At 32.8% G+C, this 23,590-nt stretch overlaps 1 protein-coding gene across 1 annotated transcript in view; it reads left to right on the top strand.

The window, feature by feature from the left end:
* Nucleotides 1-23,590, top strand: part of LOC140449405 (discoidin domain-containing receptor 2-like) — a 1,157,947-nt gene that overhangs the window by 971,391 nt on the left and 162,966 nt on the right. The window contains exon 8 of the mRNA XM_072542564.1: nt 13,370-13,963. Within this exon, the coding sequence (XP_072398665.1) occupies nt 13,370-13,963 (594 nt within the window). The remainder of the gene's footprint in view (nt 1-13,369; nt 13,964-23,590) is intronic.

The raw sequence follows: 23,590 nt of genomic DNA, 5'->3' as shown, positions 1-23,590 counted from the left end.
CAGAGACCTAACCTCACCTAACCTAACCTAACCTTAACGTAACAAGTCTCTAATATCCATGAGCAGTTAATGCGACTAATATTGTGGTATTAAATAAAAAAAATTGCTCCTCGTTATATAATATAAAAATAAAAATTCCATTTCATTCTAAAACCTTAAATCTTCGATAAAAAACCCCTTTGCAAGTTTAATTACCCCATTTTCGAAAGCACCCGTTTCTTACGCTACAAATCCGATATCGCTGCTAGTTAATCATTTGGACTTTTTTATTTTCCAACAATTTAATTTTCCCCAGGAATTTAGAGGAAAAACCTTCAACAAAAATCTCCAACAAACCGAGAACGTGGCAGATATCAGACGAGATTAAAAGGAGCAAGCTCTGTACATGGCACAATCCATCTTTTGATTTCTTAAAACTGCAGAAAGATCAACGTTGACATTCTATTGATAAGGCCAAGAATAGGCCAGCCGGTGCGGTGTTGTATTCAGAACGCGGACTGTTCTATCATTTAATCATTATAATGAAATTCTTTAAAATATTTTGCGTTGTACGATTTTTAGAATGTAATATATCTGGTCCTTATTATGTAACATATATATTTTCGTTCAGTGAGTATAAGCCTAGTCAAATAAAATTTAGTACATGTAAAGAATTGGTTAAATTTTATGAAATCAATGTTTAAACTTTGAATAAAATGTCAATGAGTTGTTTAGGCACTAAAAAAAGTCGCCTTCATAAACTTCCTTCTTCCTAAAAGCCTTCTTCTTAGACTGTTTTAGCTTTCTACATAAAATTTTAGATATATAAAGTTAAATTTAAATTTTAATAAACAGAAATGGATAAATAATTTAAATAGCAGAAAAGAAATAAAAAAAATACACAAAACTACTGTTTGTGTAAAACGTATTGAGGTCGCTGGTAAAATATTTAATTGAAATAAAACAAAATAAAATTATTTATTGCTATCTGGCTCGAACGACCAAATGTAGTTCTACCAAGGTAGTTCAGATTTATTTCTTAGGTGGCGTAGTTATCCTACCAGACAAACAGTGTAACTTGTTGTCCTAGCCTTTTATATAGATAGATTCACAGTATTTTCTAAAAAAAACTAGCAGAAATAGATTCCCATACTTACAATGTGCCAGTCAGTTTTGATATTAGCAGCCTTTTATCATTGTGATTTGCAAAAAATTTAAAAAATAGAACCAGATTTGAGATGGGTAATATATTATTATTAGTAGTATTAACACTATAGACAACACATATTTTCAACTATAGTGGAAATCCTCAATTTAGAAGAGTGATTTCATAGTTTAAACGCCGAATATCCTCAAATTTAAATGTACACAGCGGCCCTCGAAAACTGCCTGTTTTCTCAATTGCAATTTGCGTTTCCTCATAAGAAATTACAGAATATATAAAGTAGTATATTTATTTGAGTTTCTCTATAGTAGACTTGACCAGAAGTTGTCGTACAGTGTAGCCAATTCTTGTTCACAAGTAGTAATTATGGTCATACAAAACCTGTATTCTTCCACGCAGCGACTATTACCGTCATAAAAATACCAAAAAACATGATTTTTTCAATAGTAAAAATTAAGCACAAAATTGTAAAGAAATAAATTTTATTTATATGTTCCGTTTCGTTACATATTTAAATTTATAAAATAAAAATCGATATTTTAAAACATTATTTTTCAATCGTTTTACTCCGTTTTACAATTCCGACCCAGACAGCCGTAAAACTAGTTTTTATTATTTTTTCGCCAAAGAAATGTCGATCACGAGATCAACGTTTACATTGGCGTTTCTATGGGTAGTGCATGTGTTGCATTTTGTGAGTATATTTTATGTGATAAGTTTGTAAAATTATTGTATAAATATAACTATAATTTATATCTTTGAAAACGGTCTTTGGATATAGAGATGGAAACTTCAGTAAAAACCTGCAGATAAATATATTGTGGCCTATTTTGAACAATAATATTTAAACAATATATTATTCCTAATTAACGTTGAAATAAAAGTGAGTGTACGCCACTGGATTTTCATACGTCTTTCCCCATTTCTACGCCTTCAAACGATGAATCAATCTCCCAAACAGTGAAATTAGAGTTTAGACAATGATTTTTATATACAAGATTTTGAATTAGCCATTGGCTCTTCATTATCTTCACTATTAGCAAATATTTTCATGGAAGCAGTACAGTATTTCAGCAGTAAATTATGGACAAATATTACCAAAAACCCCCAGTATGGTGGAGATATGTAGACGATGTGGTTTTCATTTTTGCCACATGAACCAGAAGTATTAAATAAATTTTTGATGGACATCAACTGTAAAGTAGAATCAATCAAATTTACCATGGAAAAAGAAAACAACTTACTATCTTTTCTGGATCTGTTAATCACAAAGGATACAGAGTATTTACCAAAGTTAACTCAAACCACAATCTAAATAACAAAAATATGCATAGCAGAGCCCAAAAACACCTGCTCCAAGGAGGATTTGCAAAGTGTATAACATAACACTCCACTGTAGTTAAGCATTCTTCTTCTTCGAGTGCCATCTTCATTCCGAAGGTTGGCGATCATCAGGGCTAGACATATTTTCGAAACTGCTGACCGAAACAATTCGTTGCTGCTACAGCTATACCATTCCCGGAGATTCTTTAGCCAGGAGTTTCGTCTTCTTCCTATGGACCTTTTTCCTGCTATTTTCCCTTGCATAATTATTCGAAGCAGTTCATATCTTTCGCCTCTTGTAATGTGTCCCAAGTATTGCAGTTTTCGTTTTTTGATCGTAAATATGACTTCCTTTTCTTTATTCATTCTTCTCAAGACCTCGACATTTGTGACTCTCTCGGTCCATGATATTCTCAGGATTCTGCGATACATCCACAGTTCAAATGCCTCTAATTTTTTGCTATCAATATTTTTCAACGTCCATGACTCCATTCCGTAGAACAGCACAGAAAGTACGTAACATCTCATCAGGCGAAGTTTCATTTGAAGGCTCAAATCTTTTCCGCAGAACACTCTCTTCATTTTAGTGAATATGGATCTGGCTTTTTCTATTCTTATTTTGATTTCTGCTGAGCTATCGTTGTCTTCATTTATGAAAGTGCCTAAATATTTGTATTTGCTAACTCGATCGATAATTTCATTGTGTAAATATAAATTTTGGACATTTTGTGTTGATTTCGATATTACCATAAATTTAGTTTTCTTTATGTTCAAAGATAGTCCATATTCTTCGCTGCAGTCTGTTATCTTATTCACCAATGTCTGTAGCTATTCAAGTGTTTCTGCGATCAGAACGGTGTCGTCGGCAAATCTCAGATTGTTTAATCTAACACAATTTATTTTAATACCTACGGATTGCTCAGAGAGCGTTCTATTCATTACGTCTTCGGAATAGAGATTAAACAGGGTTGGTGACAGTATACACCCTTGTCTCACACCTCGCTTTATTTTAATTTCTTCAGTAGTATTATTCTCTACTCTCACTACTGCTTTCTGATTGTAGTACTTATTTGCTATTAGTCGGATGTCTCGTTTATCTAAATTCTTTTCTATCAGGAGTCTGATTAGGTGATCATGCTGCACTTTATCAAAGGCCTTGTTGTAATCTATGAAACACATGAATACATCTTGATTTATGTCAAGACATCTTTGAGACATAACGTTCAGTGCAAACAACGCCTCTCTTGTTCCAAGTCCATTCCGGAATCCAAACTGGGTATTATTGATGTCCATTTCCAGTTTTTTCTGTGTACTCTAGAGTCTATATAATTTTCAGGAATATTTTCAGTACATGGCTCATCAGGCTGATTGTACGGTAATCACTACATTGTTTGGCATTTATCTTTTTTGGTATAATAACAAAGGTGGATAAAAGCCATTCTTGTGGTGTTTTTCCTGATGTATAAATGCTATTGAAAAGTTAAGCATTAGGAGCGATAAATTACAAAAAAATAAAAGAACTGGCCTATTCTAGAAATTGCGGAAAGATCAAAGCCGCTGTGCTGTAGAGATAAGAACGCCGGCGTCCCAGAGTGCTCCAGAGCTATTTCTAGATGGTCTTGCTGGTGTTGCAGGAGAGCTGCGAGCTCGGTTCCCCCAACTTTTTGAAAAGTGTAACAACAAGTAAAAAAGTTGTTGAAGTTATCGGAGTATGGCTTAGGCGTGCTCGCTGGTTTATCGGACTGCTGAGCCATTTATCAAGAGCCCGCTCCGACTGCGAATGGAGGCGGCGTTGCCGATACTAGATTATCATGAAAGTTGGGAAATTTTTTTAGTTGATATATATGTATAAAAATAATTTATACAAGTAAATTGAATTGAAAATAGTCTGTTTTATTATTTAACGTGTGTTTTAAGTGAAACAGTACCAAATAAACAAAACAGAAACATAACCGAAATTAATATCGCCTTCTTTTAATAACAGTTTTGATTGACACTTAAGAATTACTCTTCGACCAGGAGAACGGTATGCACAGTTGTACGTAAGAGAGGCGAGATTGATTAATGGATGCTCTGTGATGTTTTGGGGTGGAATATTCTTGACAGCAAAGAACAGATTTGGTGTCTCTACGTGGCTACGAAGAGAGAGAAACACGCGATATTAGTTTACGTTATCCTTCTTTTTGTATTTAAATTTTTGTTTTTTTTTTCTTCCTCTTTATAAGAAATTCTGCTTGTTCATTCTCACTTCCATTTTGTTATTTTGGTAGATATTTTAGATAGTATTTATAATATTTAGAGGAACTTCTCTATTATACAGAAGGTGGATTACATCTTTGAGTCTTACTCTGTCAAACGCTTTTTTTAGGTCAATCAGACCCAGATATGCTGGTCTATTATACTCTAGTGATTTCTCAGTAATTTACTTTATAACGAATATTGCATCTGTACACGATCTTCCACTACGAAAACCCTGTTGTTATCTGCTAAATTTATCTTCTGATTTATTAGCACTTTAGCACTTTAGTAAAATTTTAGTTGTAAGTTTTAGCGTATTATTTAACAAGTTTATACCTCTGTACTTTTCTGGCTGTTTTTATCTCCTTTTTTGAATAGAAGAATTAATTCGCTCGTTCTTCATTCTTCCGCTATTTTACTGTGTTTTATAATTTTATTAATTAATGTTGTTAATTTTTCTGTCATTGCTGCTCCACAATATTTCAGTAATTCGTTTGGTATCCCGTCTTTATCTGCTGCTTTTCTGTTCTTCAAGTTTTCAAGTATTTTCCAAACTTCCTGTACATTTATATTTCCTATACATTATGAAGCCTTATTTCATTTTGCAGGCCGTCAAAATCATGTTCCATTTCTTTCGAAAAGCTTTTACAGTGATAATTTTTTTTTCTTATAAGTGCATGTGTTTCGTTTCTAATTGTCTTGTAATTTAGTGTATGCCTCTTGTGTTTTGGTTGACATGTATTTCAGGTAAGCTTTTTTCTTTTCTTTGCATTTTTCCTTTACTTCTGTACAAAACCATGGAGTTTTATTAACGATTTATTTTTATTTATATTTCTTTCACCAAGAACTTCCTTAGCCGAGGCTAAGATATTGGACTTAATTGTTGCCCAGCTTTCGTCGATTCCATCAATTTCTGTGATAGGTCTGTGATTGGAATAGGTATCTTGTGGAGTCATCCTGTAAGCTTTCGACTTTTATTTTTGTGGTGTATTCTGGTGTTTTGTTATCAAAAGTTATCTAAAGTTTGTTAAGTGTTGTTATTATTTATTGTTAATTTAGCATTGTTTCAATTAAAACACATGTTAAAGAATAAGATCGTCTATTTTCTTTGTTTTTAAATATTTCAAGGAAATTAAAAAAACAAAATGTTCACAAAGCATGAGACTACAACATGGTTTTGATGTATACCCAGCCTTGTACATTGTGCTTCCTACAGGCTGTCTCTAACTTAACATAAGAAAAACATCTCTTTTCTACTGCCAGGTATAAGCCCAAAAGAAAAGTTTTGAGTAAACCTTTGCTCAACAATGTAAATACCAAAGAAAAAATTTAAGACAATAAAAAAATAGGGCAATCCGTTAATCAGTTCACGAGAAAATCAACTATCAAAATTAGCATAATTTTTGATGGTTCATATCTAGTAACTTTCAAGTGATTTCTTTTCGTATAATAGTTTGTTTTAATTCGGAAAAGCTTAATCACATCTAGAATATCTATTTATATCGTGTATGGTAAAATTGAATGTCAGATTCGTTAGTCTTTTGTTTTTGAAAGTTTCGACGTGGCGTATCGAGTGAGTAATTAAAGGAAGCCACACGTCGCAACATCTCATTTGACGGGACGCCTTTCTTTGAGTACCGCATTGATTTATGACGGAGAAGATGAACACCATGTTTTTGCAATTAGCTCGTGGATATACTTCATATTTTTCACGGAATTTTTAATGCTACAAATGTTGCATTTTGATTTATTATTCCGCGAGGGGTCCGTGTGACTTTCAAATAGATTGATGGATGAAGATGTAGTGTTAAATACAGTGTTTTTACTATTGGTTGAAATAACATTAAAGATTTCTGGATTTTAATTAAAAATGCGATTTTATTTTTTTTTTCTCTAGGTTAATTTTTTATCATCATCGTCGTCATTGTCGTCATCGTCATTATCATCATCCCTATCATTGAAGTCTTGGCACCTTTGTATTAAATTATTAAATATTAAATCTCTCTTCACTTCTTTAGGTATACTAATAATAATTTTCAAATACAAAAGACCTACATGGTGCCAAAATAAAGTATGAAAAATGCTTCGGAACAGGAAAAAAACAGTTAACGAGTTCGTGTAGACCAAGGGAGTACCTACAGAGACATGGCAACAGCATTTTAAGGAGCTATATGATGCCGAAGAAACGCTGAATATAAACGAATACGAAGCAGATATAAGTGCTACGATCAATGACGAAGGGGTAGAAGTAAAGATCAAGAAGCTAAAAACCAGAAAATCACCTGGAACAGATGGTATCCACAATGAACTCTTAAAATATGGAGGCCCTGAACTTGCAAGTAAACTGTCACAACTATACAGGGTGAGTCATGAGGAACTTTACATACTTCTACCATATGTAGAGTCCCTCAGGGAGCATATCATGTGGCCACTAAAACATGTCAACTCCTCTTCTTTATTAATTAACAGGGTGATTTGTGTAATTGACCATTTATTTCATTTTACTGTAGTGTTTATACGGCTCATTTGATTTTTTTAATTTTTGCATGATACAGTACACTACTATCAAGCATTCGACTGGTATTAGCTAAACTAAAAAATTCCAAGACTGGCTTTGGAAAAATTAATTTAGGGATTCGTATTAAATATTACACCCTGTATATATATTTTTTAAAATGCAATAAGTGATTTTTAAACTACATAAATAGTCAATGAAAACGACATATGCGACAATGTTGTCGCACTTTTATTAAATTTTTAGTGAACGATCAAATCTTACCAAAAATAGAACAACCATAATGAAGTATCAAATTATAAGGTAATTAATTTAAACAAATGTTATAAATTTCAAACATTTTAATTGAAATGATAAACTGAGTCACTGCACAATAAAAAACAGTAACTACTAACAATAACGAAGAACAATTTTAAAAAAAACTAAAAATATGTAGGTACATAGTTATGATAAACCCATAAATCCATAAATTAGAACTGGAAAAGATACAATAATGGTAACAAAATAAAAATAATTCAAAATAGATTTTCGAAATGAAACCCTGCAGCCTGTACACATTTTTGTTGCCGAATTGTTAATTGACGTATTGAATTACGGATACTCTGGGGATCGTTTCTAATAGTATTACAACAATGTATAATTCTATCAATTAATTTTTGTCGGTTATTAATATTCACTGCGTAAACTAGTTGCTTCAATCGTCCCCAAATATGGTAATCAACGGTATTGAAATCAGGGGATCTTGAAGGCCACGAAATAGGACCTGCACGTCCTATCCACCTGTTGCCATAAACATTATTGAGATGTTGTCTTACTGCCAGTAAAAAGTGTGGGGGTGCCCCATCATGCTGAAAATACATCCCTCGGATAGCAACGTTCGCGTTGGCAAGCAAATTCGGCAAAATATTTTGTAGAAAGTTCAAATAGACCTGCCCTGTTAAAGGACCATCAAAAAAGTGAGGACCTACTAATTGGTTATTTATGACACCAATCCACACGTTAACCGAAAACCTTAACTGAGAACGACGTTCTCGAATAGCATGGGGATTTTCTTCTGCCCACACATGTGAATTTCGTGAATTATTTATCCCGTCTCTGGTAAATTGGGCTTCATCTGTAAATAGTGTCCTGTATAGCGTTGGTCGATTATTGTTAATCCATCTACAAAATTCCAACCTATCGATCTCATCTCCAGCATGTAGTCGCTGAACCATTTGAATGTGATATGGGTATAGATTATTTTTTTGTAAGACTCAACTTACTTTTGATTGAGTAACATTAAGTTCTCGACTTACTTGTCTAGTGCTTATTGTAGGGTTCATAGTAACGGCGTCCATAATGTCATCTTCCTGCGCTTCATCTACATGTCGCTCTGTTGTTCCACTAGGAAAAGTGCCATTTTCTCGCAAATAATTAAAAACTGACCCAAATGTTGGATGACTGGGAGTTCGACGATTAGGAAATCTCCTGCGATATTCTCTACTAGCAGCCCTACCATTCCCATTACAGAATCCATAAACAAATATTATGTCTGCATATTCTGTGGTCGAAAACTGATGTGGCATTTTGAACGAAAGTAACAAAAGCTCTACCAAAACTAACACAATGTACTTAACGTAGATATGACAGAAGAAATATGTATTCTTGTACACATAAATAACAATTGATAATGACAATAATGACAATGGGTATAAAATATCAAGAAACGTCAAACGGTCAACGCCAACCTTCATTTTAAACTTTTTTAGATTTATTTTTATTTAGTACAGTTGATGCAATGTATTATTATTTGACATAAAATTTTAATCATTTACAATGAACAAAAATTAACACATACAAGAGGTTTGACTTTTTAATGAATTTAATTTATTATTTATCGAAAATAATGCCCCAATACGATCTATGAGTAAAAATTTAAAATTGAAAAACAATTAATTCTATCGTAGAGATAATACAAAGTAACAGTAAAGATGTTACTTTTCTACGTATTAGATTATGTTGTAGGAACTCATTTTAATTAAAATGTTTGAAATTTATAACATTTGTTTAAATTAATACCTTATAATTTGATACTTCATTATGGTTGTTCTATTTTTGGTAAGATTTGATCGTTCACTAAAAATTTAATAAAAGTGCGACAATATTGTCGCATATGTCGTTTTCATTGGCTATTTATGTAGTTTGAAAATCACTTATTGCATTTTAAAAAAAATATATACAGGGTGTAATATTTAATACGAATCCCTAAATTAATTTTTCCAAAGCCAGTCCTGGAATTTTTTAGTTTAGCTAATACCAGTCGAATGCTTGATAGTAGTGTACTGTATCATGCAAAAATTAAAAAAATCAAATGAGCCGTATAAACACTACAGTAAAATGAAATAAATGGTCAATTACACAAATCACCCTGTTAATTAATAAAGAAGAGGAGTTGACATTTTTTAGTGGCCACATGATATGCTCCCTGAGGGACTCTACATATGGTAGAAGTATGTAAAGTTCCTCATGACTCACCCTGTATAACAAAATCTTAAACGACACAGAAACACCAGAGGAATGGTATAAGAGCATCACAATCACCATATTTAAAAAAGGAAAAAAACTTGCCCACAAAACTACAGAGGAATAACCCTCTTAAATACAAAGAGTATTCTTAAGGACAAATTGGAAAGGCAAATCACGAATGCTGAAGAACAACAAGGTTTTACAAGAGGGCGGTCTATAACAGATGTAGTATTCATAATAAAACAAATAAAAGAAAAAGCAATATAGTTCGGCATGCCAGCGTATATTTGCTTTATTGATCTGACGAAAGCGTTTAACAGGGTTCGCCTGGGAGACATTCTAAATATATTAATAGAAACCAAACACCGACCAACATAACAAAGATAGTCCATAACCTAAATAACAACAATGTAATGATGCTTTGTTGATCTGACTCCTTAGGTCCTTTACTGGGTCGTGTGTGCTTGATTTATCTATGCCCAGATATCTGAATTGCATCACCTGTTCTATGGGGTTGTTCTCAACTAACCACTAACTTACATCTGAGCGGATCTTTTGCTTTTGTCATACATTTAGTTTTGTTGGTAGAAATAGTCATATTTAGTTGTCGGCTTATTTGAAAGAACTGAAAGAGCTGTTTCTGAAGATCATCTTCTGATTCGGCAATAATTGCTGCATCATCTGCGTAACACACCATACCAATTCTTTTGTTGCCCATTCTGTATCCGAGATTGAGAGATGTTACTTTATTTCTAATTTTGCCCGTGAGTAGGTTAAACAAGAAGGGGCTTAAACTGTCGCCTTGTCTAATTCCTCCTGGTGTTGGAATATTTTGACTGAATTGGTCTCCTGCTCTAACTTTGGTTACATTGTTGTTATTTAGGTTAAGGACTATCTTTGTTATGTTGGTCGGTGTTTTGTTTTCTATTAATATATTTAGAATGTCTCCCAGGCGAACCCTGTCAAACGCCTTCGTCAGATCAATGAAGCAAATATACGCTGGCATGCCGAACTATATAGCTTTTTCTTTTATTTATTTGTTTTATTATGAATACTGCATCTGTTATAGACCTCCCTCTTGTAAAACCTTGTTGTTCTTCAGCATTAGTTATTTGCCTTTCCAAAGAGGGTTATTCCTCTGTAGTTTTGTGGGCAAGGTTTTTTCCTTTTTTAAATATGGGGATTGTGATGGTCTTATGCCATTCCTCTGGTGTTTCTTTGTCGTTTAATATTTTATTAAATAGTTGTGACAGTTTACTTGCAAGTTCAGGGCCTCCTTAATTATTAATTATATTAATATGTAATTAATAAATTATTATTCATTAAACGTATAGTTTCAAGAACAAAATATGATCGAAATGTCAAATGTTGGTAGTTCAGATTTCTTTCCTAGATGGCGTCGTTAGTTTACTGGACAAACGATGTGACTTGTCATCATAGCCTTTTATATAGATAGATTTATACCATTACTCACGAAAATATCGACCAAAAATTGCTAAGATTCTAGAACTATTAACTTAGACAGATTCAAAGAGAATATAAAAATAACTGTTAACTTGGTATGCTTTCTCAATTCCTTAAAAAATGTAAATTCAGTGGGTATTGATTGCATTTCCACAAAGCTAGTTAAACATATGAGCGTGTACATTATTCAACCGTTAACTGATTTAATAAATAAATCTGTAGAGATGGGTATTTTTCCCACTGATTTGAAAATTGGTATCGTTTCCCCAATATTTAAAAAAGGAAAGAAAACTATGTTAGAAAATTATAGACCAATTACCGTACCAACTGTCTTGTGTAAGGTTATTGAAAAATGCATTCATAAAAGGATGTTGTCATTTCTTAGTAAATATAACATATTAAGTTCATATCAAAATGGGTTTCTTCCAAGTAAATCAACCGAGAGTGCATCAACAACATTTTTTAAATTCATTTATAGTTCATTAGATCAAAAGAAATTTGTTGGAGCCCTTTTTTTAAAATGATTACAATCCTATCTAGAATATCGACAGATGTATGTCAAGGTCGGTCATTATCAATCAGATTTGTATGACGTTGATCTTGGCGTTCCACAAGGATCAATACTGGGTCCTTTGTTATTTCTTTGTTAAATCAATGATATGCCTAAATATATAAGTACGGAAAATATTTTTTTGTGTGCTGATGACACGACTTTGGTGGCATCTGCAGAAAATGCTGAGGAATTGAGGTTAAAACTCAATACCTTAGCCCATGAGTTTACGTCTTGGTGCGAAAAAAACTCCTTAATAGTAAATTCGAGTAAAACAGTATGTATGCAATTTTATATAAAAACTCCAATAAAGGAAAATTTCTCTGTCAAAGTCGACAATGATTTTATCACTTTATCTGACACTACAAAGTTTTTAGGACTACATCTAAACAGTAATATGAGCTGGGAGGTACATATTAATCATGTATGTTCGAAAATTAATTCTGGATACTATGCTCTTTTGCAACTCAAATACTTATTTACAACGGAACAGATACTTAATGTTTATTACGCTATCATCTATTCACATTTGTCATATAATATCGTTCTATGGGGCAGTGCAACAAATGTCTCGAAAGTTTTTATAGCACAAAAGCGCATAATTCGCTTGATTTTTAATTTACCATATAGACATACGTGTAGAGAGCATTTTAGAAAATATCAAATACTCACTGTTCCCTCAATTTTTATATATAGAAGTATTCTGTATACAAAAGCTAATATCAATAGATTGAAATCAAATTCAGATGTACACAATTATCGTACCAGAAAAAAAGATTTATTTAGGACTCCTAAACATTACACTTCTATGTTTGAAAAAACCCTGATTATAGAGGCGTAAGGTTTTTTAATCAGCTCCCATCCAAATTAAAAAGTGAAGCAGATGATGATAGGGCATTTAAGAATAAATTGAAGACTTATCTCATCGAGTCATGTTTTTATAGTGTCTCGTAATTTATGTCTTAGATAGGTTGTATGTTGTTTCTATATTTATGTGTATGTTTATATTGTATAGGTAGTCTTTAACGTTTCCTTTTACTTTGACATGTCCTATATAGAGTACTACAACTGATCGTCCAAGGGAAAATAGACAGCAGAAGAGGTCCAGGGAGGAGAAGACACTCGTGGCTCCAAAACTTGCGGCAATGGTTCGGATTGTCATCTGCTGAACTATTCAGATCTGCCGCAGACAAAGTCACAATAGCCATGTTGATTGCCAACGTTCGGAACGGACAAGGCACATGAAGAAGAAGAAGAAGATGTCCTATATTATGTAAATAATCTGCAAGGATGAATAAAGTTTTATTATTATATTATTATTATTATTATTATTATAAAAACTTCGACTTCGACAAATTAGGCGAAGATAAGATTATGAAAACGCTCTACTGCACTTGTATATAGAAAAACGTTTGTTTTTTATAACCAAAGTAAAGATTTTTTTAATTCGTTTTCAACGTTTAAAGAAGACATCAATAAGTTTAAGCAATTAGCTTTAACTGTTCTAATTTATCACAAGTCATTTATTCTGGAGCTTTTGGTATGAAGTAGACTAATTTCCAAATATCTTTGATTTGTTCTTTCTTCTGGTAGATTACTACTTCTAACATTCTGTTTCTTTTTGTTTCAGTTGCTTTGACAAATAACCTTACCGAAGACGACTTGCAGCGCTATTACCTCATTCCTGATACAGTATCTACAACTACCGCACCAGGAGTTCCTAGTGGTGAAACCACTCATGCTAGAAAAGAAGTAACTCCAGCTACCAGCCCCACCTCCAGCACGCAGGCTTACATAGGATTGATAACGGGAGCTTTAGCGATGGTTATTTTGTTGCTCGCCTGTACCGTGTTTTTGATGATCAGAAGAGGTAGAAAGAAGGTTGCTCTTCTTCACAAGCACACAGCGTTAGTATCGAGTAGCACCAAGCCCACCACTATCAACATGAAAGACTTGAAGAACAACATGTCCACTCCGATTATTAACAACGGACTTTCGCGCTCCCGCCTGTCGGTTAAAAGTAAAGACAACACCATAGGCTCGGTTGCTTCAAAAAAGGCTAAAAAGTGCAATTTGTATGGAAACGTCGCAGGAGAAGAATCAGATAGTGAAAATTCATCAGTTTATCATGAACCGTACAAACTACTGCCGAATCCCAAGCAGGAGTATGGTTGTTTGCTGAAGAAAGAGGGGCTCACTTCGAGCAAAAGTGGAGAGTATACAGGTAAGTGTTCAGTTTTTGCTTTTAGGTAGTTTAAAAAACTTATTGTATCTTTAACAGTGGCAGCGATTTAAAAATATAAATGCTGTATATAAAATCGAGCAACACAATCTAATTTTTTTTAGAAATATATTTCAAATTTTTATATATGTGTAGAGCAAAATAGAACGCCCTTTTTGCTTTTGTTTTAATTTATTTAATTGTCAAAATACATAAGGTCTTTTTTTCTAATAGTCCTAAATCCCAGAGCGATCAGACATAACTTATTTTCACACAGATAAAACCTTAGAGTCTCAGTAGCGTCTCGCGTGCTTTGAATACCTGCGTATTTATGAAACTTGCTGAGTGACACCTGGGCAGGTACCAGGTGAGAAAGGTAACTAAAAATAAGAGCTATTTAACTTAAATTTACATAACTGATTTTTATACATATTTTGTAGAATATTATTTTGAAAATACTGTAATAAGTGTCAGACACTTGTCATGGACCAGAACTTTTGTCAGACGCTTTAAAGCTCCACTAAAATTAAATGAACTTTACTTACTTTTACATGTCTGATTTTTAAATATGTTATTAATGGAACTATAATAAAGTTATATTTAATCAGTCAGACAAAATAGAATGACCAAACATCCCTCAAACACAAAAATTAGTTAACTAGAAGTATGAGCGCGAGAGTGCTGTGCGCATGAGTCTCAGAGTAAAAAATTCAAATTCATTAAGTATACTTACTGTTTTCGATCCGATTAAATATTTTTGCATCTCTATTTTAATATGATGAACTCTAGCATTAAGATAAATATTAAAGTAAATTAATGTATTGAATATATTTGGGATAATTAATTAATTCGGAGCAATTTGGTTTCATAAGAAATTATATTTACTTTATTGTAAAAAAGATACTAGTTATGATAATTAAAAAAAATAATTTTTGTAAAAAATCTTCAACTGGGATTGATTAAAACAAAAATTTTTCTATATTTTAATCATCATATTCATTGTCGCAATTATTACAATTTTCATCATTCAACCAATCATGATGCTACTCATCCGAGTCATCATCTTCATCATTATCAGTTATGTTGTTGCTGGCTGGTTGTTCTGCAAAAAATAGTTCAAAGAATTAAAAAGCAGAAAATCACAAACATAATAAATTCTAAACCTGAAATCAAAGTATAATACCTGAAGTTTGAAGGAATTCACTAACGTTTGCTGATAATTGGTCACCATCAAACCAATGAAAGTGATATTGGTTTTCTTCTAATCTCTACCCATTGTGTTTAGGAGTTAAAATGGTTGGTTGTTTTGCATTTGCATTATTCCATATGCTAAAAATGTAATTAGCACTGCGGAATTGTTGGAATAACTCACTTTCTCATGGTGGTAAACTACTAGCATCAAAATTTTTTAAATTTTTGCGATCGAATTCTTCGTTAATATTAGATACGCTATAATTATTTAAAAACAATTGAAGCCGGGTAGCATTAATGTTGCACGTATCAGGAACACTATAAATTTCGCAGATAAATTTTTGAAAATATCTTTTTGGGTGGCTTCATCGGTAAACAACTCTGATTCTCCAAACTGCATGAAAGCTCGCTGATATTCATGTTTCTTCATTAATATATTGAATGGTCTTTGTTTACCCTTTTTAAAAAAGGCGGGATTAAAGTCACATCCAGTTAGAGCGTGAAACCCTGGCAAACTTCTACATAAAGATGGTCCCAAGTACTCGTAAACCTTTGTCAAATTAATGTATCTCTGGTTATTTTCGGTGCCTGCGTTTAACCATACATTTGAATCATCATTTTTTAAATTATGCATATATCGTAACATAATTATCGCAATGTCTCACTCACTCTGACATGCAAGCACAGCACTCTCGCGCTGATACTTCTGGTTAACTAATTTTTGTGTTTGAGGGATAAATGGTCATTCTAATTTGTCTGACTGATTAAATATAACTTTATTATAGTTCCATTAATAACATATTTAAAAATCAGACATGTAAAAGTAAGTAAAGTTCATTTAATTTTAGTGGAGCTTTAAAGCGTCTGACAAAAGTTCTGGTCCATGACAAGTGTCTGACACTTATTACAGTATTTTCAAAATAATATTCTACAAAATATGTATAAAAATCAGTTATGTAAATTTAAGTTAAATAGCTCTTATTGTTAGTTTTTTTCCTTTCTCGAAAGAAAGTTACCTAGAAAGTTACCTTTCTCACCTGGTACCTGCCCAGGTGTCACTCAGCAAGTTTCATAAATACGCAGGTATTCAAAGCACGCGAGACGCTGCTGAGACTCTAAGGTTTCATCTGTGTGAAAATAAGTTATGTCTGATCGCTCTGGGATCTTACTCTATAATTAATAGCTTTAGTTTTAACAGTGACTCTTATCATTATTATTAATTTTTGCTACTGCCATAAAAGACGTCATTTTAATATTAGTGAAACGCTTCAAATGTTGTTCTTTTTGTAGGGAAAAGCAATTGAGTTGTATTAATGAAACTTTGCTGATTGAAGAAACAAATATTATTATATATGTTAAGAAATTTGGTATTGCATGTAGGTATATATGTATTGATGTTCTTATACTGATGATGAGCTTCAAATTATTGTATCTTTCAGCTTCATTCCATTTCCATTTTGCTTACAGCAGTACTTTATATTTGTCTTCTTCTAAATGTGCTTATCTTCTAGAGATATTGGCGACCACATTGACCCATCTTATTCTATTTACAGCAGCTCGAAATAGATCAGTTGACGTTAGACAAATGCCTTCTCGAAATCAATGAAAAATGTATACACATCGCAGTTGACATGCCTGGCTCTCTGTATTAAAACTTTCAAACTAAAAAGTGCTTCCTTCGTTCCGAGTCCTTCGGAAGTTCGATTTACTGACAGTAAGGAGTACTTTAAGTACATGGCTCATCAAACTAATCAATCTATGTTCTTCACATTTTCTAGCGTTGGCTTTTTTAGGAAGTGGAATGAATATTGATAGTAGCCAGTTTTTTTGTAAATAACCAGTCTCGTAGATGCTGTTAAATAGCTTCATAAGAGCTGTGATTTGGTGTACCTCTAATGGCTTTAAAATTTCACTATGCACCTCATCAGGCCCAGGTGATTTTCCATCTTTAATCCGCTTAATGGCTATAGTTACTTCTTCGTTTGTTATGTCTGGGCCGTAGGGATTGTTTATTTCAGTCGGACTTTGTGCTGTATCTTTGAATGATTCTTGCATATATTCTTTCTGTCTTCGTATTTTATCTTCAATGGTAGTCAAAATCTGGCTTTCGATGTCTACAACTCTGCCTGTATTGCGTTGTTTTTTGGTGTTCTGTACATCTTTAATTATTTTGTTCATATTGAAATCGTCATTTTTGCGTTGTAGTGTTTCAATTTTCATACATTTCTCCATCAGTCATGCTTCTTCTGCTCCTTTTATCTCCTTTAGTATAATCTTATGCAACTTTTTGTATTCGTTGTCATGTCTAACTTTTAATTTTCTTCGCTCTTGCCTTCGCTTTTCTTCATATATTTTTTTATCCCAAATATATTTACAAATGAATCTAAGTAGATATTATTATCTTAGTATTCTTCTTTTTCCAGCTTTCGATGCCTGGTTTCCTTCAGTCTTCCCCCGTTACTATTTTCCACCTCATCTTCCGCCGGCCTCTTCATTGTTTCTTTGTAACTTTCTTCTTCAGTTTCCGTACCTCAGAACAAAAGTGTATTAAGTCACAAAATATAAATTTTACAGGAGAGCGAAAATAAAAATTATTTTTACTGTTTTGTAACATTTTCCATTTAATACATTAAATTTTATTTAGCAAATTCTTTTAAATATGAATAATAATCATTGTTCTTTTTACCACTAAAAAAAAATTTTTTGAATACTACTGTTTTTGAAAAAAATGGACTTTACATATTTTTGCTCTAAAAAATAAATTTTTGACTGTGACTTAACATTAATTTTTCCACCTATCTTGTGGCAAAATCTCCATTATGGAAAACATCATACCTATTTTACAAAATTAAGGAAATATTTGGATATACAGAATTAAAAATACTATACGGAAGTGTTTGTAACAAAACCATTAATACGAGCAAGTAAAAAAAAACTAGAAAAAAGTTTAATTAAAAAACAGAAATGGTCGTAAAGTAACTGTATTTTTATTAAGTAAAAAATTTAACAATAACTTTTGAAGTACGTAACAAAATAATAATTAAAAACTAAACAAATGCAGGGCTACTTCCGCTAATTATCAGTAATCTGAATTGTGTCTTTATGTACTAGAGTCTGAAAAAAATAGTGAAACCTCGCTGGAACCCACTTTAGCAGCTTTTGAAGATCATTGAATTTTTTAGTACTTATCGGATTTAAGGTATCTCTCAAGGAAACCAGAGAATCTTCTAAAGATTGATGATTTCTTCTACCAACTCTTCGGTTAAAGTCTACACTCTGAAATTCCAAATCGAAGTCTGTTTTAGTACAGAATCCCAGGATTTTCTTGTCTGAATTGCATACATACTGCTTGTGAAATTAAAAATTTTTCGTTGTTCTCAGTTTTCTTTTTATTTTGAAATGGTGAATCGCAAGAATTGTACAGTTTATTAAAGTCTTTAAAATTAGACGTTGTCATTTCATACACTTTGAAATCTTTGTTTTTCCGGAAATTCTAGCCAACTGTAACCAATCCCATGGAGTAATAATTTGAAAATTAGGACATTTTTTAGCTTCTCGTTCTATAACTGAATGTATACTGTCCACCTCCATGTGCGTATGCCCTCGCAAAAGAAATTTGTGAGTTATTTCTTTTATATGTGGAACCAAATAATTAATCCTTTTTTTATTTTAAATTCATTAGGTATAACTTTTCTATTAAATGGCGTACGAATGTTAAAGATCGTCACCGTAAATTCAAAACATTTGTCTTTATAATGTAGTTAAACTTATTATTTATCATTAGAAATACTTACGTTTACTAGAAATATTTTCCACTGATGAGGATTCATTATTCACGTTTTGTTTACCGTTCAGCGCAAGCTGAAGAATTCTGTGGGCTCTATCTTCCATTTTTGGCTATCTCGTTTAATTTAACATGCACGACTTAAACAAAAAATATAACACCGGGTTTAAAAGCGAAGAGAACATGCGCTTCAATACACTGCAAATAGCGACCTGAACAAACGCACGTATTGTACTATGTAATTCACACCTCAACAAGCACAGACTTGTCAAATTTTAAAAGATTGTGGACTTAATGCTTTGCCTGAATTACATTATGTGGGACATAATACTTTTTGTTGGACATAATATGGTTTTGCCCTGGGAAATGTACACACCACTTTGGATCTAATACATTTGAAATGCAGAAGATACTGTTTTGCTCTAAGCGCAATTTGGACTTAATACTGTTCATAAAAGGTTATTTTGGCCAATTTCAGTCTAAACAGCGAATAAGAAGCACCATTGAATAGAGCGGAAAATTTTAATCCCAGTGAGCCAAAAAAGTAGAAAACTGAAATTTTGGACTTAATACAGTTTTTCTCTGAAGTACGGATTTAGAATTTACGAGAAGTACTATTTTCTGTCCAGATCTGATTTATGCGTTTTTGTAAAATTGTAGTTGTAGGTTTCTCTGTAATTTTGAATTAATTGATACCTCTGTAGTTTTCTGGTTGTTTTTTTGTCGACTTATTTGAATAGCAGAACTGGTTCGCTAGTTCTTTATTCTTTTGGTATTTTATTGGGTTTTATAGTTTTGTTAATAAATGCTTTAAGTTATTTCTTTATGGCTACTTCACAATATTTCAGCAGTTCATTTGGTATCCCATGATTTCCTGTAACGTATCAAGTACTTTCTGAAGTTTCTCTGTGTTTATATTAACTTTTTCTTTTGTGGTTATTTTCTTGCAAGAAATTAAAATAATACGAACATATTTTCCAATGCAACACAACAAAATTGATGAATGCGATTTTTTGAAATCTATAAAACTTTCCCACCAATGAGAAATTTACTACTGATCGGTTCAACTATCTAAAAACACACCTTTTATTTGACGCTAAATAGCATATTTATGATAAAACTGTCGCCGTTCAAAAAATTCTTATCCTACATTTTTATATAGCCTAATCGACTAATTTTACAAACTGCTCAAAGATGTCGCTATTGTCCGGAAACTCTTACGTTCATATTTAGAAGCGTTTATGCGCCGCACGATTTTCTAAGCCAGTGAATCAAGTTTTTCATCGGCTTGCATGTAGCTTCATCAAAATTGATGTTGCATTATTATGCCGTCACGTGAAACAGGCAAAAATAAAAAGAACTTTACGGCGCAAACTGAAAAATGCCGGAGTAATTTAATAATCGAAAGCTATGTTCGTGTGAATACGTGTTTTTAACTCTTTTCTAACGTCGATAACATTTTTAGGGAAGAATTTGTGGGTACCGATATTTATTAAACTGGAGTAATACTTGTAGTTAATATATTTTGGGAATTTGGGAAAGTTTATGATTGGAAATGCTTCGTTGACGGTTTAACTATTTTAATTATTAAAAATAATTTTCAAAAAGAAAAAATTGATAATTTTCACAAAAATAAGAATGATTCAATAAAGTTCTAAGAGAAGGGTTATAACTGTCACAAGTCAGCAAAGAGTGAGGTTACGTATCCACTAAATTGATAAAGAACTTTTTGCCTTTGTTTTGCATTACAGAAATTTGATAACTTTATTTCTTCTTTTAAAGTGCCTATCCGTTCCGGATGTTGGCTATCTTTATTTTATTTATTGCAGCGCGGAACAGTTCAGTGGTAGTCGTGTTATACCACTTTCGTAAATTTTGAAGCCAGGAAATGCGTCTTCTTCCCGGTCCTCTCTTACCATTTACTTTCCCTTGGAGAATCAGCTGGAGAAGGCCGTAACGTTCTTGATTTCTCATTACATGTCCTAGATATTCCAACTTTTTAGTTTTGACGGTCATGAGAATTTCACATTCTTTCCCCATTCTACGCAGGACCTCCACATTAGTAACTCTGTCAACCCAGGATATACGTAAGATGCGCCTATAACACCACATTTCGAAAGCTTCGAGCCGATTCATAGATGCAACAGTCAGTGTCCATGCTTCCATTCCGTAGAGCAGAACTGTGAATATGTAGCAGTTCAATAGACGGCATTTTGTTTTTAACGATATGTCTCGACTGTTGAAAATGGTTCTCATTCTAACGAATGCTACTTTTGCTTTTATTATTCGCTGTTTAATTTCTGTTGAGTGGTCCCATTGGCTATTTAAATTGGTGCCTAGATATGTATATTGCTCGACTCTTTCGATTATCTGTTGTTTGATTGTAAGTTGAGCGTTTAGTATTGGTTTTTTACTAATTGTCATAAATTTGGTTTTCTTTATGTTAAGAGCTAGTCCGTATCTGTTGCTGACTTCTGTTATGCGATTTGTTAATATCTGTAAGTCATTCAGATTATCGGCAAAAACTATAGTGTCATCTGCATATCTAATGTTATTCAACCATTCACCGTTTATTAGTATTCCTTTCGCACAACCGTCTAAAGCTTCCTTAAATACTCATTCAGAATAAATATTGAACAACAATGGAGACAAAATACAGCCCTGTCGTACTCCACGTTCTATTGCAATTTTATCAGTTAACTGGTCTTCTATTTTGATTTTGGCCGTTTGATTGTAGTAAATGTTTCTGATAATTCTAAGATCTTTGTTGTCAATTCCAATTTCTTGCATTAGAGTCATTAATTTGTCATGTTTTACTCTGTCAAATGCCTTCTGGTAATCTATAAAGCATACGTATATGTCACAATTCACATCCCTGCATCTCTGAAATAGCACCTGTACAGCAAAAAGGGCCTCCCGTGTTCCCAGAGCATCACGAAATCCGAATTGTGTTCTTGTTAGTTGTTCCTTACATTTTGTATATATTCTTTTGTGAATGACCTTTAGAAATGTTTTAAGTAAATGGCTCATAAGGCTTATAATTCTATAGTCTTCGCACTTTCTCGCATTGGGTTTTTTTGGAAGATTTATAAAAGTTGACACTAACCACTCTTGGGGAACCACGCCCGTATCATATATACTGTTAAATATATTTGTCAACCATTGTATGCCATCATAGTATATAAGTTTTAAGAATTCTGAGTGAAAATTATCAGGGCCTACTGCTTTACCATCTTTGGTGCTTTTGATGGCATATTTTACTTCTTCGACTGTAAATGGTGATCCAGATTCGCAATTGGTGTTTGTTGTAATACCAGTGTTACTTCGTATATCTTCAAAAGTTTTTTCTACGTATTTAATCCAAATATCTCTTTTATGCTCTATTTCCAGCATGTTTCACTGATTATCTGTCAGGAATCCAGTGTTCTTGTGTTTATATAAGCCTGCCGCTTCTTTAATCTTTTTATGGAGGTTAAATGAATCATGTTTTTGTTGTAATGACTCTATCTCTGTACACTTCGAGCTAAACCAATTTTCTTTTGCTATTTTAATAGCCCTTTTTATTTCGTTATTTATGTTGTTGTAGTAATTCTTATTATCTGTAGCGTTTCTTCTGTCTTCCATCATACATAGAATCTCCTCCGTCATCCATTCCTTTTTATTTGTTCTTTCAGGTTTTAAGTATTTCTCTGTTATTTCTTGACTTACTTTGTACAAATTTTCTAGTTCTACATCTGTGTTATCTGTTTCTGTACGGGCCCATGGTTTTTCTGTACGAGCCCACGTTTTTTCTTTTAGGCGTTTTTGTACCTTTTTCTTTACTGTTTTATTTTTCAGTTGGTTAATATCGTACTTCATAATTTTTGGTCTTTGAACTTTCTTTAAACTAAGTTTCATTTTGGCGATAAGTGGATTGTGGTCCGAATTTATGTCGGATCCCGGGTACGCTTTAACAGATGTTATAGAGTTTCTAAATCGTTTGTTAATAAGAATATAGTCTATTTGATTTCGTACTGTGTGATCTGGAGTATCCTGGGGAGATTTCCACGTATATAGTCGTCTTGGAGGAAGATCATAAAAGGTGTTTGTCACTACGAGCTGTTCTTCAGTTGCAAATTCAATCAAACGGTCTCCGCGTTCATTACGTTCCCCTAGACCAAAGGATCCCACTAAATTTCCACTTTGTCCTTTGCCAACTTTGGCATTAAAGTCTCCCATTATTAGTATTATTTCGTTTTTCCGAATCCTTTTGACAATATTAGTAAGGTCATTGTAAAATTCTTCTATGATTTCTTCTGGGGCGTCCGCTGTAGGAGCGTATACTTGAATAATGTTTGTTTTTATGGGAGAGAGTTTGTTTTTTTACTTTATTTAAGGTAGAGAAATTTTAATAAAAACTGATCATAAGCCTTTAGTTTCAATCTGCAGTAAAGATTTCCATACAGTAAGTAGTCGCTTACAAAGGTTAAAGCAAAAATTACCGAAATATATTTACAAAATTGAATACTTACCTGGCAAGGGCTTGTACATAGGTGATCTATTATCACGAGCATTCTTACAAATTGCAAATAATGGTTGGTGTTATATGAGATATCAAAAGAGTACATTTTTCTGAACTTGAATTACCCTTGTCAGGCAATTCTTAAGAGAAACAA

The sequence above is a fragment of the Diabrotica undecimpunctata genome, chromosome 9 (assembly GCF_040954645.1).
Source record: "Diabrotica undecimpunctata isolate CICGRU chromosome 9, icDiaUnde3, whole genome shotgun sequence".
Classification (NCBI taxonomy): Eukaryota; Metazoa; Arthropoda; class Insecta; order Coleoptera; family Chrysomelidae; genus Diabrotica; species Diabrotica undecimpunctata.
Note: the sequence above shows the minus strand (reverse complement) of the source record. Positions and strands in the feature narration are given on the sequence as shown.